The following is a 15,181-nucleotide window of genomic DNA, read 5'->3' as shown; positions in this document are numbered from 1 at the left end:
TGCTAAGAGACCTTGGACAAATGTACAATTTTCCAAGAAGAGTCCAATAAATCCCAGAAGAGTATGTTGACTAACAGTGGGCCAATGCTGTCAAGGGACATATTCTTCCATGTTCTCTATTAGGTTGGCTGAGTGAAACTTTTTCAATCTGAGACTAGCTTAAATTTACTCTCCTCTTCAAAAGTACTAACTCCTAACAAATAACCTATCCAAACTATTTTAGCACCTCCTTCTGGAGACTGCAATACATGGCAATTAGATGTATTTATATTACTCTAAAGCATTTATGCACTGAATTTCTAATAATGATAGACACCATGTTTATTCCTGCATTAACAGTTGGTTCACTGTCTGATAAACAGCATCATATATTATATGCCTTCAGTGTCTCATAGATGCCAAAATATCTGGCAAAAAATAATTGAATAGTAGTGAGAAAAACAGCCAGTTTTCTCTCTCTCTCCCTCACACACACACACACACACACACACACACACACACACACACACACACACCACTTACTTGTCCTGAGGAAGTACTGGAGACAGTGGTTGCCACAGTAGTTCCTATCTGTGTCAAATTCTTAACAGGTGCCACTGTTACTTTCTTCATTAGCTGTGAGCTAGAGTTCTGGGGAAAAGGACAAAGATAACAGTTATTGGTACGTCATTTTGGTCATCTTCTTATTTTTGGAAAAAGGGTCTCACTGTGCAGCAGTGGCTAGTCTAGATCTCAATACATATGCCTGGCTGGCCTAGAAGTCACAGAGCTCTACCTGTCTCTGCCTCAAGGCACATGTCACTACACCGGGCCAATATCAGTCATTTTAAAATCAACCAGTATTGTGAACAAAAAATGAAAAGACTTTCAGCAAAGTTATTCTGTATAGACTATATTTTATGAACATTCCATATCATAAGCTTAACTGGTCAGTTGGTCAGCTGACATTTCTTAAAGAAGGCAACTGATTCATAAAATAACCTTTTCTTTTATAGTAATTCTCCAATTAACTTCTATAACATTCAGCACTGAAACCTTAAACTTTGGCCAGCAAAACTGCTCAAGATAAAAGCTCTTGCCATACAAAAGCCTGACACCCTGAGTATGAGCCCCAGATCCCACAGTGAAAACCACTGACAAAAAATAACTAATCCATCAACTTGTATCAAAACTGGAAGGACAGGAAAGATGCCACAAAGTGTGATGACCTGAGCTCCATCCTGGAAAGAGAAGTGACTCCTGAAAGTTGTCCTGACTTCCACATGTGCAGCCATGGCACACACATCACCCCCAACACACGCACGCATGCAGGCACGCACAGTAAACAAATGTAAATACTAATGTTAAAGGCGAAAAGGAAGAAGGAAGGAGGGAGAGGGAGGAAGGCAGTCAACCTTTGGCACCGACTGTCTACCTCAATTGTTCCCTGCCTTCATTTTTGAAACATTATTTCTCACTGAACCTGGAGCTCTTGAATTTGGCTCCACCATCTGGCAGCAAACCCTCGGAATCCTCTCGATTTCAGTGCTATGACTGCAGGTGCATGCTCTCTATGCAATCCAAACTCAAACCCTCAAGCTTGGGTACAAGTACTTTACCAACCAAAATATCTCCCCAACACCAGCATTTTTCTAGTTAAATAAAAATGTTCATAAGAATATTTTTAAAATAAACTCATTGACACACACTAAATTTCAGTTACCAATAAGTCATATCAAACAAGGCGACTAATGAAATATTAAAGCAGATTCCTGAATTACTTAGAAGTGATTTCTATAATAAATACTTTAAACAGGACTCTTACTAATTACAAATTTAGAGTGAAACAGAGATGAAGAGACAGCACACTCAGTAAAGTGTTTGTTTCATAAGCATGAAGACCTGAGTTCAGATCCCAACACTGTGTAAAAAGTGAAAAACATCAAAGGAAGGAAAACCGGTGGGCAGGTGCTGGGGAGGCAAAGATAGGAGTGTCCTGGGAGGTTGCTGATCATCAGCCAGTCCAACCTATCTGTGAACTCCAACTTCAATGAAAAACCCATCTGAAAAAATATACTGAAGAGCACCTGAGGAAGATACCCAATGGGTATCAACCTCTGGCCTGCATACCCCACATAAGACCACACCTGAAGGCACATAACCACATACACACATTCTAAATACCTTACTCACAATGGGCATTACCTTTCAGCAGGTGCATACAACATCCTTTGACAACAATAAAAATCACTGAGTATGAAGGTACAACTTTCATTATTTTAGCACTTACCAAGTATCAAATCCAAATTTGCACTTAATTTTAAAATTGAGTAAAATTATCTTGAATTTTTACTGGCAAACATATGCATATTTATATGAAGACAGTGGCTAGAAATAAGAAGACTAAGGAAGATTACCGGCACTGTACAGATCTTGACTGTTTGAGTGTTTGCTGGTACTGCTGGTCTTGGAGTCATGTTACTTGTGGTCTTTGCTCCCGTTACAGCTTGTTGAGGAGATACCAGCATCAACTGACCACTGTTACTTTTGATCAAAACTGTTCCTATAATTAAAAGAAAAACAACTGTGACTCTGAAGCCATTAAATAAAACACAAACATCACATACTTTTGTTTCCCATTTATTTCAAGCACACTGGGAAGTGCTTGAGATAAATGCCTAACATATAATGAACTCCATGTTCACTAATTACTATAAGATGGTAAAATTCAAAACTACTTAAGCTGAGCATGCAGCACAAACCTGTAATTCTAGGACTAGGAAGCTGAGCCTAAAGGAATACAGGCTCGGGGCCAGATAGGGGCATATAGTAAGAGCCTGTGTTTTTTTAAAATAAATGAATAAACAAGTAAATAGCTATACAAAAATTTTTTCTAATCTAAGCCTATAAAAAGACACTCCTGAAGGTCAATACTTTTCCTTCATGATACTGACACTACAATACTACATTAAGATGAACAGGAGTCTAGAGATGTGGCTCCGCAGTACTGGATACTCTTGCAGAGGACTGAAGTTCCATTCCCAGAACCCCAGATGCAGTCCTACAGCCCTCTCCTGAACTCCAATTCCAGGGAAATGATGTCCTCTTCAGGCCTCTGAGAACACTGCACACAATGGTGCACAGACACACACATAAGCAAATCAACCATACACATAAAATATCTTTTTAAAGATGGTATAGGAACAGCACAGTGCTACATAAGCTGATCAAACAAACAGAAAACTTCTAGAAGACATATCATACGGATTGAGCACCCCTCATCAAAATGACTATTTCAAAATTTTAGAATATTCGCATAGATGTTTCTGGAACATCTTTAACCTGAAACTATGAAAGCATTCAAAATGCTCCAAAATCCAAAACACATACAATGCTATAGTAAAAAATGGAATCCACCCTAGGTAGACCACTGTCCCTTAAGATTTAACTCCACTGGATAGATTAAGGAACTGGTAAGGGCCATTCATAGGAAGGCCAACTCACCCTAAGATAATGCTCCTTTCCTTCCCAGAATCCCCATTCCCTAATGTGACCCCTCAAATGATACACTAAGAACAGTCAGATCCCAAGGACCCTAACTCTAGCTCTTTTGTAAGGCATCTCTATTGAGAGAAAACACTGGGAAAGAGAAAAGTACCACTCAGGTCCACACAGTAGCCTGCTCCTATAGTAAAGATGTCAATCAAAGAGAAGCATGACACCACAGTCTTGTCCCCATGCAAAATATCTCCTTAGAGGAACTGATTTGCCCTCAGAAAGCTAAGAACTTAAGTGAAAAAACTATGGCATACAAAAATAAACCCTCTTAATTGAAACAGAAGATGAAACACAAGAGAATAGAAAACAAAAATAAATATCAAAGCTAAATTTAACTATATTAAAAGTATAGGACTGGATAAAGTAATACCAATCATTTGTTATTTTCCTAAGACTTATCTGAGATTTAAAAATACAGCCCATAATGCTAGTCATGTGAGAAGCTGAGAATTCAAGAATATCTCAACCTATACAGTGAGTTTGGGGCAATCTCAGCTAAATCTGAAAACCCACTCTCAAAAGAAAAAAGAAAAGGTGGAAAGAAATAAGAATCATATCACACAACAGCAAACAGAAGAAAGCTAAAGTGGTCATAATATTATCAAACAAAACAGAATCAAGAAAAAAAAAATCCTACCAATAGGGATACAAATAGGAGTCTGTTGTAATGACAAAGATCACAAAAAATGAGGATGCTGCCATATTTAAAATGTAAATGCACCAAACTGAAGCAGTTGAGTCTAGGGCAACCTGGAATGTTACGTGTTTTGGACTATACACACTTTTCCTAAAATGCACTTGGCAACATTAGACCCTCACCTGCACATACTATGCAAACACACCCCTAACAATGCACCAAGCAACCTGTTAGCAATTTACACACACGAATCTAGAAACAACCACCAGATTTTATCACATGTTACAAAACTACAGAGCCTAAAATACATAAAGAAAAATTGTAAATAAATGTAAATAAAGAGAAATAGTTCAACACTTATAAAATCTTCATCTTCATTGAAAGTGTAGAATTAGACAGATGAAGGAAAGGGAACTCGATGGAGACAGAGCATTTACTCTGAGGACAATGCCTAGCAACATCGCCAAACACTCATAAGATACCAATAAGGTAAGCCTTAAAAGGCAGTATAAATCAAGTAAACTTAGCACACATTCAGAGAACATTTTACCCCACAAATTAACTGTACCAAGAAAAATGTTAAACAAGGACTATCTACACTGGGTGTGATGGAATACAGTTGTAATCCCAGCACTTGGGAAGCTGTACAGAAATGACTGCAAACTCCAGGTCAGCCTAGTTTACTTAGGCAAATTTCAGGCCCTCAATACATGAGGTAGGCGGTGCTGGAGAGATGGCTCAGAGGTTAAGAATGCTTGCTGCTCTTTCAAAAGACCCTGAGCTCACACATCAAGTACCCATATGGGGAGACTCACAACCACCCGTAACTCTAGCTCCCGGGAATCTAAACTCTGAAAGTGACTGCACTTATAGACACATATTCATACCCACAAACAAGACAGATACACAATTAAAAATATAAATAAAACCTAAAAAACAAATAAAACACATTAGTACATAGAGCAAGCCCTGATAAATTTAAAAGTACTGAAATCATAATAAATGTGTTGAGCCCAACTACAATTCAATGAAACTAGAAACTAGTAGCAGGAAAAGAGTTGATAAATTTACAAATAGATGGATATTAAGAAATGCATTCAGAGACCAACAAGCCAATTTAAAAAAAAACCTTAAAGGCAATTGAAAATATACATAGACAAGTAACAATGAAAAAATGAAATCGCAAGATTTATGGGGTATAGTCAATGAAATGTTTACAATCTTAAAAAGATCTCAAACCATTAATATCCCATAACCTTGTAACACTGGAAGTAGATAAAAATAAAAATTAAAACAATTGCATGTAAAGAAATGTAAAAATCAAAACAATTGTAATATGGAAGAGAAAAATAATTTAGAAAATTAATAAACCCAAAACTCAGCTACTTGAAAAGAGTGTTGAAACTAATAAATTTGCAAAGTGCAGTGACTCGGGATTAATCTCAGGATTGGGAGGCTGAGGCAGGAAGAACCCTGTGAGTTCCAGGATAGCCATTGCTACACAGTGATGCCCTGTGTTGAAAACAAAACAAAACAAACAACAACCACAACAAACACCTGACAAACTAGACAAAAAGACTTGGAAACCATTATGTGGAACACCCAAGCTCAGCACTTACAGCTTGTCCTTTGCATTCTGTTACACACTCATAGTGTGGCCTTATTATTCTTCCCACTGTAACCTCGTAGCTAAGTACAGTGGCTACTCAACAGGCAGTTTGTCTATTTTGAGAAAACTGTAGAGGAAACATCCTAAACAACTGTAAATCAATGAGCCAGATAAATTTATGAATAAAAGAGACAAATTCATAGAAATATACAAGTACTAAGTTTTATTGTGAAAAATAGACAATTTGAATAGAAGTCTAAAAATGTAAATAATTTTAAAAACCACTTATATAATAAGCCCAAGTATAGATGACTCTATTGTTCATATCTACCAAGCCCTGGAAAAAATGCTAATACTTGACATCTTCAAGTAAATAACATTTAACTCATTTTGTCAGGTCAGTATCAGCCATACTAGAAATAGGTTGACCATGCATACAAAAATTCACAATCAATTATCAGAAATTAAATCTAGTATCATAACAAAACTACTATACATAAGGACAATAGGACATTATCTCAAAGGTTGGCTCAATAACTGACATTAAGTAAATGTTCAGTTTCCTATCAATGGGAAAAAGAAAGCCCACAAAAACTATATGAATATCTCACACAGAAGCAGAGCAAATCTGAGAAAATTCGATGTCTCTTTTTTTAAAGATTTAGCATTTTTAGTTATATAAGCATGTACATATACATACATACATACACACACACAAACAATATGGTTGCTCATCTTCCAAAAGTAATTAAAGTCAAAATGGTTGGTATTATTAATTGTCACAATGCCATGACAACTGCATAATGCTAATGTCAGCAGCTATGGATGCTTTACCAATTAAAATCATACTCCAGAAATGATGTAGAACTTACACTAGGCACCCAGAGACCCCTGATCTGAGGAATTATTTTCTGGAACTACACACTCTCCAACTATCTCACCCAACTCCCACAACACTGCAAATACCTGAACTAAAAGCATATAGTTGAAAAAAATAATAAACCAAATAAAGAAATAACATCAGATATCTAGGTCCCAACATGGTTTAACATGAAACACACAAAAAGTCAAGACAATAAAGCTTCAAAAATTCACAATTCCTCAGCAAAGACATCTAGTGAGTCAGTTAAATGAAACCTCAGAGAAGGCAAAACAATCATTAAAAGTGTGCTCAAAGACAAAAATGAACAATTAAATAAGGTATGGATTGTGTGAAAAAAGATTTCAACAAACACTGAAGGGGGAGATCAACCTGAAATGTTAAAATTAAAGTTTCTGTGGAAAGTCTCAGCAGTAGACTAGATCAAGGAAAGGACAGAATATCGAAGAACTAGAACAATGATATGACAAGGACAAAGATGTAAGAATAAGGAATTATGAGATATACACAATCTCTGGAAAAATAAAAGTATAGTTTATAGGAGTGGAAGAACAAGCAAAATCTCATTCTCAAGGTATAGAAAACATTTGCTAAAAAATCATGATGGAGGGCTGGAGAGATGGCTCAGAGGTAAAAAGCACTGACTGTTCTTCCAGAGGTCCTGAGTTCAATTCCCAGCAACCACATGGTGGATCACAACCACCTGTAATGGGATCTGATGACCTCTTCTGGTGGTGTCTGAAGACAACTACAGTGCACTCATATGTATAAAATAAATAAAATCTTTAAAACAAATCATGATGGAAAGTTAGCCCGAGTTATAAAAAGAGATGTCAATCCAGATCTAGTAGGCATTTAGGACATGAAGGCCCCAGAGGCCCTCAAAACAACAAAGACAATTGCCATTATTCTTTATTGTAATGAGACTAAATGGTAGGACCCTATTGCTGAAGACATTCCATACTTTGATTACAAGACATAGAGAAACCAACCAACCTAGAACTGACCTGAAAACACTTCCCTGCTGACTAACTTTCATAGTGCTAGAAGGTACTATAGCAGACCATGGGGGAGAATAGGCGTCAATAGTAATAGAGCAAACCACACATGAGACAAGATGTGCTCAACATCTGCAATAGTGACATGACAGATATGAAGATAACTCAACAGCTCAATGGGAAGGAATTCATGTCTGAACTGAAAACTGGTCAAAACCCATAGCTTGGAAAGTTTTAGGCCTTGAAGATGAGGCCTACTATTGATGTCTTGCTAAACAGACAAGTTTCAGTCCTCAAGATATTTATTTATATGCATAGATTAATGCTGCCTACAACCTTGGCCAGAAAAGCTTCTCTTTCCAGTGGTCAGCACTTAATGCCAACTCATAAGTCACCAAAATGTTAGGAATAAGTGACTTTTATTCTTAAGACTACTTATATGTAGGATCAGCCATAAATGGAATATCAGGAAGAGAAAGTGAAAGTCAGAAGATGGAGATGAATGCTCAAGATAGAGATAGTAAAACCAGTCAACATTACAACAGGTAGTGTTAACTTAAAAAAAAAAAATGACATGAATGGAGGGGTGGGCATGGTAAGGTGACCATGGGAATGGAAGGGGGGATTCAGATGGATATGATGAAGACATTCTTTACATATATGAAATTGTCAAGGAATGAAAGATATTTTATTTTCTAAAGAAAAAGTTCTCATACATTAGGTGAAATAGATTATCTTTCCTCTATAAATATTAAGATTTTAAAAGTAGACTTCTGGGGGAATCACCAATCCTGACTTCAAGCTGTACTACAGAGTAATAGTGATAAGAACCACAAGGTATTGGTACAGAGACAGACAGGCCAATCAATAGAATAGAATTAAAGACCCAGAAATAAACTCACACACCTAGGGACACCTGATCTTTGACAAAGAAGCCGAAACCATACAGTGGAATAAAGAAAGCATCTTCAACAAATGGTGCTGATCTAACTGGTGGTCTGCATGTAGAAGAATGCAAATTGATCCATATTTATCTTCTTGTACAAAGTTCAAGTCCAAGTGGATCAAGAACCTCCACATAAAACCAGATACACTGAATCTAATAAAAGACAAAGTGGGAAGAGCCTTGAACACATGGGCACATGGGAAAATTTTCTGAACAGAACACCAATGGTTTAGGCTCTAAGATCAAAAATTGACAAATGGGAGGGATCACATGAAACTGAAAAGCTTCTGTAATGCAAAGGGCACTGTCAATAGGACAAACCAGCAACCTACAAATTGGGAAAATATCTCTACTATCCCTACATCCAACAGAGGGCTAATATCCAATATATACAAAAAAACTCAAGAAGTTAGACTCCAGAAACCCAAATAACCCAATTTTTAAAATGGGGTACAGAGCTAATCAGAGAATTTTCAACTGAGGAATATCCAATGGCCGAGAAGCACCTAAAGAAATGTTCAGCATCCTTAGTCATCAGGGAAATACAAATCAAAATGACCCTGGGATTCCACCTATCAGTGAGAATGGCTAAGATCAAAAAGTCAGGCTACAGCAGATGCTAGCAAGGATGTAGACAAAGAGGAACAAACATTCCTCCATTACTGGTGGGATTGCAAGCTGGTATAACCACTTTGGAAATCAGTCTGGTGGTTCCTTAGAAAACTGGCAATAGTTCTACCTAAAGACTCAGCTATAACATTCCTGGGCGTAAACCTAAAAGATGCTCCACCATATCACAAGGACTCCACCATGTTCATAGCAGCCATATTTATAATAGCCAAAAGCTGGAAACAACCCAGATGTCCCTCATCAAGAAATGGATACAGAAAATGAAGTACATAATGGAATACTACTCAGTTATTAAAAATGAGGACATCACAAATTTTGCAGGCAAGACAAATGAACTAAAAAATATATCCTGATTGATGTAACTCGGACACAAAAGCACATACATAGTATGTACTTGCTGATAAGTGGAAATTAGCCTAAAAGCTCAGAATAGCCGAGATACTACTCACAGACCATATAAAGTTTAACAAGAAGGAAGGCCCAAGTGTAGATGCTTCAATCCCACTTAGAAGAGGGAACAAAATAGTCCCAGGAGGCAGAAGGAGGGAGGACATGGATGGGAGAGGAGAGGAGGGAAAAAACAGGGGCAGGATCAAGTATGGAGAGAGACAGGAGAGAAGCCCAAAGGGCCAAGAGAATGAATAGAAATATGCAACAATGTGGGATGGGGTTGTAGGGAACCATTAGAATGTCCCAGACAGCAGAGATGTGACAGGCTCCCAGGACCCAATGGGACAACATTAGCCAAAATGCCAAACAGTGGGGAGATGGAACCTGAAGAGACCACCTTCAATAGACAGACATGGCCCCCAGCTGAGGGATGGGACCACCCAACAATCTCAAAAATTTTGACCTAGAATTGTTCTTGTCTAAAGAAAATGCAGGGCAAAAATGGAGCCGACACTTAAGGAAAGAAAGGCCGTCCAGAGACTGCCTCACCTAGGGATCCATCCCACCTGCAGACACCAAACCCGACACTATTGCTGATGCTAAGATGTGTTCTCACACAGGAACCTGGCAATGCTGTCCTCTGAGAGGCACCTGACTCAGACAAATGCAGATACTCACAGGAACCCCTATAGAAGAGTTAGGAGAAGGACTAAAGAGCTGAAGGGAACAGCAACCCCATAGGGAAAACAACAATATCAACTAACCAGACTGACCCCTCAGAGCTCCCAGGGACTAAACTACCAACCAAAGAACATATATGGGCTGGTCTACATATATAGCAGAGGACTGACTTGTCTGGCCTCAGTGGGAGATGTGCTTGGTCCTGTGGAAGGAAGCTTGATGGCCCAGAAAAGGGGGAAGCTAGAGGGGTGAGAGAGAGTAAGAGGATTAGAGGAGCACTTCCTTAGAGGCAGGGGAGGGGGATGGGGCAGAAGCTCATGGAGGGGGGATGGAGAAGGGGGACAACATTTGAAATGTAAATATTTAATAAAAAAGGTGAACTACTATCTATTTTCTACCTCACGTATAAATTGTTTTTTGCTTTTTTTTTTGCTCTGTGAACTGCTGTGTTTCAATGGCAGAGTCTGATCTAGATGGAAGCTCTTTGATTTTTCAATATTCTCATATATTTGTAAATAGCTCTGAAAGAATAGCAAGTCTATAAAAATCTAGATCCAGAGAGATTCTAACTCAAATGCTATAATTCAAAACGCCAGACTGGCAACTTCCTAGTCTCTTCTCAAATAACCTAGAGTTAGGAAAAATGAGAGAGACAGCAGTCACTCAAGAGCAGAGTAGGAACAGTTTCCCTTTAGCATCCATAAGAAACAAAGGTTACTCTTAAGGCCATACAAAATTAGCTTAGTTACATTTTCGTACTGAGTTCTGTAAAGATGTATATGCCTAAACTGCATCTTTCTGTAGGTACCATAGGCCAAAATCCTCTTATTTTTCACACAATTTTCTTTACTGAGTTTAAAACCATTTATATTGCCCTTTTCTCATTTCCTAAATTTATTGTAAGCAAATTAAAATACTAGGTTTTGATTACTTTTCATTGACCAAAACAGAGAATGATTTCCCAAAACAGGTTTTTATTTCTCTTTAAATTTCACCTCTAAAATAAGACATATAAGACTCCAAGTGATTATTACTTTGCATATTTGGTGCTAGTTTTATGAATGCATACATTATTTCAAAAATAACAAAAATTAAACCCAAAGTAATTTATGGAAATTCAGGAAGTCTATTAAATTTCTAAAAGAGAAATGTTGTCTGCTTTACTCACAGTTGAATTCATAGGATTTAGCACAGAATCCAGCATATGTTGCAATGACCAGTACATAACAAAATATACAACTATGTTACCTATTTCCACCCCAAAATCATACACGTGTAACACAACCTAAATATAAAAATGTCTACTTTAGTAAATAATAAGATAATAAGCAATCAACCTAAATATACAATAAGTGAATTATTAAATGATAAATTATACTGCCATTAAAAATTAAATATGTTTGGCTCCTGAGATGTCTTAGTAGGTAAATGAAGTTGCCACCAAGCCTGAGCACTGGTTCTCAAACACTGGATCAAGACCCTCCCACCAGGGTCACACATTAGATATCCTGAATTCTAACAGTAGCAAAATTAGTTATGAAGAAGCAATGAAATAATTTTATGGTTGGGATCAGCACAACACTAAAAACTGTATTGAAGGGTCATAGTGTTAGGAATGTTGAAAGCCACTGTGTTAAGGGATAAAATTCAGTCAAATCACATACCTAGACCCTGGGTTTGAGATAGGGCCTTACTGCACTGTAGGCCAGGCTAGCCTCAGCCCTGAGGCCATCCTCCTGGCTCAGTCTCACTGGAATTAAGTCCAAGCATGATCTTAAACTCCTGAGTGCTCCAATACAGGAGTTGTGCACCCTCAGACCTGGCTGGATATAAATATTGTTAAAAACAAGTTCTACTCAAAGGAAACTCTAAAAGAAGTTAAGTACTCAAAAGAATGTATCTTGGTAAATTAAGAACTGACACACATTCTTGAAGAACTAACTGTTAATCAGTTCACCAGAATTGTATAGCATTTATAACCTACAGTTAGTCAATGTCATTTCATTCTATTGGCTCTTCTGCTTACATACCAGTAGAGATTCCCCCAAGTAACTCTTCAGGTACATCTCATGTTCTTCTACCACTAGTCCTTTAAAAGTCTCTCCTCTCTTACAGTAATACACTGTACACATTTATACTTAAATAGATCCGGATTTAAATCCCCTCTGACTTATATGAGTTATTTGCCTAACACTGGGTAATTATCCTTACAGACTTCTTTTCCTTATTTGCTACCTGTTCATTATGAGAACAGAATAAAAGAAATAATGCATTAAAAGTGACTACCATGGCAAGCCCTCAGTAAAATAACTTGCTACAACTTATCAGCAAGCTTTCCACCTTGACAATGTTTTCTATCTTAAATAGTTTTTTTGACTTTCTAAAAAACTTCAGTGATGCTAGGTGGCAAAGGTGCATGCCTTTAATCTCAGCACTCAGGAGGAAGAGGCAAGTGGATATCTGCTAGCCTGGTCTATTAAGTGAATTCCAAGACATCCAGGGCTACACAGAAGTGGGGGTGGAGTGGGGGCAAACATTTCAATAACTAAACAAGAATATACATTGTAGCAAATAAGCAGGTAATTTAACTCAAATACATTCACCACCACCTTATAAAACTGCAAGGCAGTAACTTAGAACTGTCAAATTTATAGTATCCAATGATACACTGTTTTTACCAGGAGAGGTACCTTGTGTACCATACAACACTGAATTTTGTGAAATGTGTATAACATAATCTGCTCAGGATGCCCATAACCAAATACAACCTTAGCTCTCAGACTTAATTAGGGTTACTACTGCTATGATGAAACACCATGACCAAAGCAATTAGGGAGGAAAGGGTTAATTTCCTTCACAGTTCCAAATAACAATTCATCATAAAAAGCAATGAAGGCAGGAACTCAAGCAGGGCAAGAACCTGGAGGCAGGAGCTGATACTGAGGCCAGAGAAGCCTTTTTATAGAACCCAGGCCAGGAATGGCATCACCCACAATAGGTTGGGCCCTCTCACATAATCATTAATTAAGAAAATGCCATACAGGCTTGTCTAAAAGACAGATATTATGGAAGCATTTTCTCAGTTGAGGCTTCCTCTTAGTTTGTGTCAAGTTGATACAAAACTAGCCTACACACACCCTTCCCCTCCAAAAAAAAAAAAAAAAAAAAAAAAAAAAAAAAAAAAAACCTCTGTCCTTTGCTAGAGGATATTAAAGAAATCTTTTCTTTTCATTTTTGTGTAGCCCTAGCTGCCCTACAACTAACTCCCTCTCTAAACTAGGCTGGCCTCACCCTCAAGAGATCTGCCTGACTCTGCCTCCCAAGTGCTGTATTAAAAGAGTGCACCACCACCACCAGATGTAATCAAGGTTTTCTTGGCAGAGCTTTGTAGCACTACCAATACGTTAGATTTCCACTTTCTGCTTAGAAAAATAGAAGACAAATTCAAGATTATTTTTCAACTAAGAAACAAATGACAACAGTAAAATATTTACAATGTGTAAATGATTGCAAAGCAAAACTTTTGTGCCAACCATAAAACAGTCCAACCGGGTAATGAGCCTCCAAAGAATAAAAAACAAAGAGGGCTGGAGAAATGGCTTGGTGGTTAATAGCACTGATTGCTCTTCCAAAGGACGCACGTTCAATCCCTAGCACCTACATGGCAGCTCACAACTGTCCATAACTACAATTTCAGGGGATCTGACACCCTCACACCAATGCACATGAAATAAGATTAAATTATAACAAAAGCCAGGAGTAGTGCTGCTCGCCTTTAATCTCAGCACACAGGCGGATCTCTGTGAGTCTGAGGCAAGCCTGGTCCACAAGGGCGGCTCCTAGCAGAGTCCCACACCTAAAGGAAACCAAAGACTCATTAATACAACTTCAAATACAACAGTTGCACTGCACGACTCAGATTTGTCAACATGACCACTTGTTCCCTACCTAAAGGATTCTTTTAACTAAAAATTACATGTATTGAACATTTAAGATGGTATACAACACAGTATTTGGCCAGATGCAGTTGCACATATAAGTAATCCTAGCTCTTAGAAGGAGACAAGAATTCAAAGTAATCTACCCCTACACACAGAGGTTCAAAGCCAGCCTGGGCTACAGAGGATTCTGTCTCAAAGGAAAAACAAAACAAAATGGAACTAATAGGATCTGTTGTAAACTTATTTTAACTTGCTTAAATTAAAACACTCTTTGCCTGAAGTTTCAAAAACTTTCTTTAAAAACAAAACAAAACAAAAAGGGATCGTTTTACTGGTTCTTTCTCCACATGAAAGTTAACTCCAGAGAGTCCCTATGTTCCCATCTAGGTGCAGGCAATGCTTCCAGGGCGGTCCTGAGAGTGCCTCTTCCAGGTCTGACTGTATCTTGGGTGTCCGCAGACTCACTCGCTGCAAAGTCAAGAAGACTAGGGAGGCATCTCTTGGCTCTAAGTTCCTCAGAGTTACGGAGGCTGCCATGTCCCCGAGTCACCTCAGACGAGGCGGGGTACTCCACATACCTGGAGGAAGCTGCAGATTAGCCGGTAGTTGGATTGTCGTGGTGCCTGGAGTTTTCACGGTGACTATCTGAGGAGCAGGCAGCCTAGGGCCGCCGAGTTTAGGAAGGGCAGTGACAGGAACCACTTTGGTCACTAGAGTCCCCACTGGGGCTGGCAAGGGCTGGGGCGCCACAGACTCCACGCAGACACTGACAGGAGCTTTAGTCACAGGGCACAGGGCCACCGGGGTGCTCTCCACCCGCATAGGCAGCGCCCCGACCGGGGCCATAGTCACGGCCCCCGAGGCGCTCGAGACTACAGGAGCAGCGGCGCCGGCCGGCTCCGTGAGGCCCGCCGGCATGCCCTCGGAGGCTC

General features: G+C 38.6%; 1 protein-coding gene across 2 annotated transcripts in view; it reads right to left on the bottom strand.

Annotated features, from left to right (window-relative positions):
* The window catches only part of TAF4B (TATA-box binding protein associated factor 4b), a gene marked incomplete at its 5' end in the record, with an annotated part of 96,997 nt that extends 81,830 nt beyond the window's left edge, over positions 1 to 15,167 (bottom strand). For both annotated transcript variants that reach the window (XM_080920313.1, XM_080920314.1), the window contains 3 exons: positions 523 to 630; positions 2,397 to 2,542; positions 14,828 to 15,167. In XM_080920313.1, coding sequence (XP_080776439.1) covers positions 523 to 630; positions 2,397 to 2,542; positions 14,828 to 15,167 — 594 coding nt within the window. The remainder of the gene's footprint in view (positions 1 to 522; positions 631 to 2,396; positions 2,543 to 14,827) is intronic.
* Positions 15,168 to 15,181: the final 14 nt, after the last annotated feature.

This window comes from Micromys minutus (assembly GCF_963924665.1).
Source record: "Micromys minutus genome assembly, chromosome: 8".
Taxonomy (NCBI): domain Eukaryota; kingdom Metazoa; phylum Chordata; class Mammalia; order Rodentia; family Muridae; genus Micromys; species Micromys minutus.
Note: the sequence above shows the minus strand (reverse complement) of the source record. Positions and strands in the feature narration are given on the sequence as shown.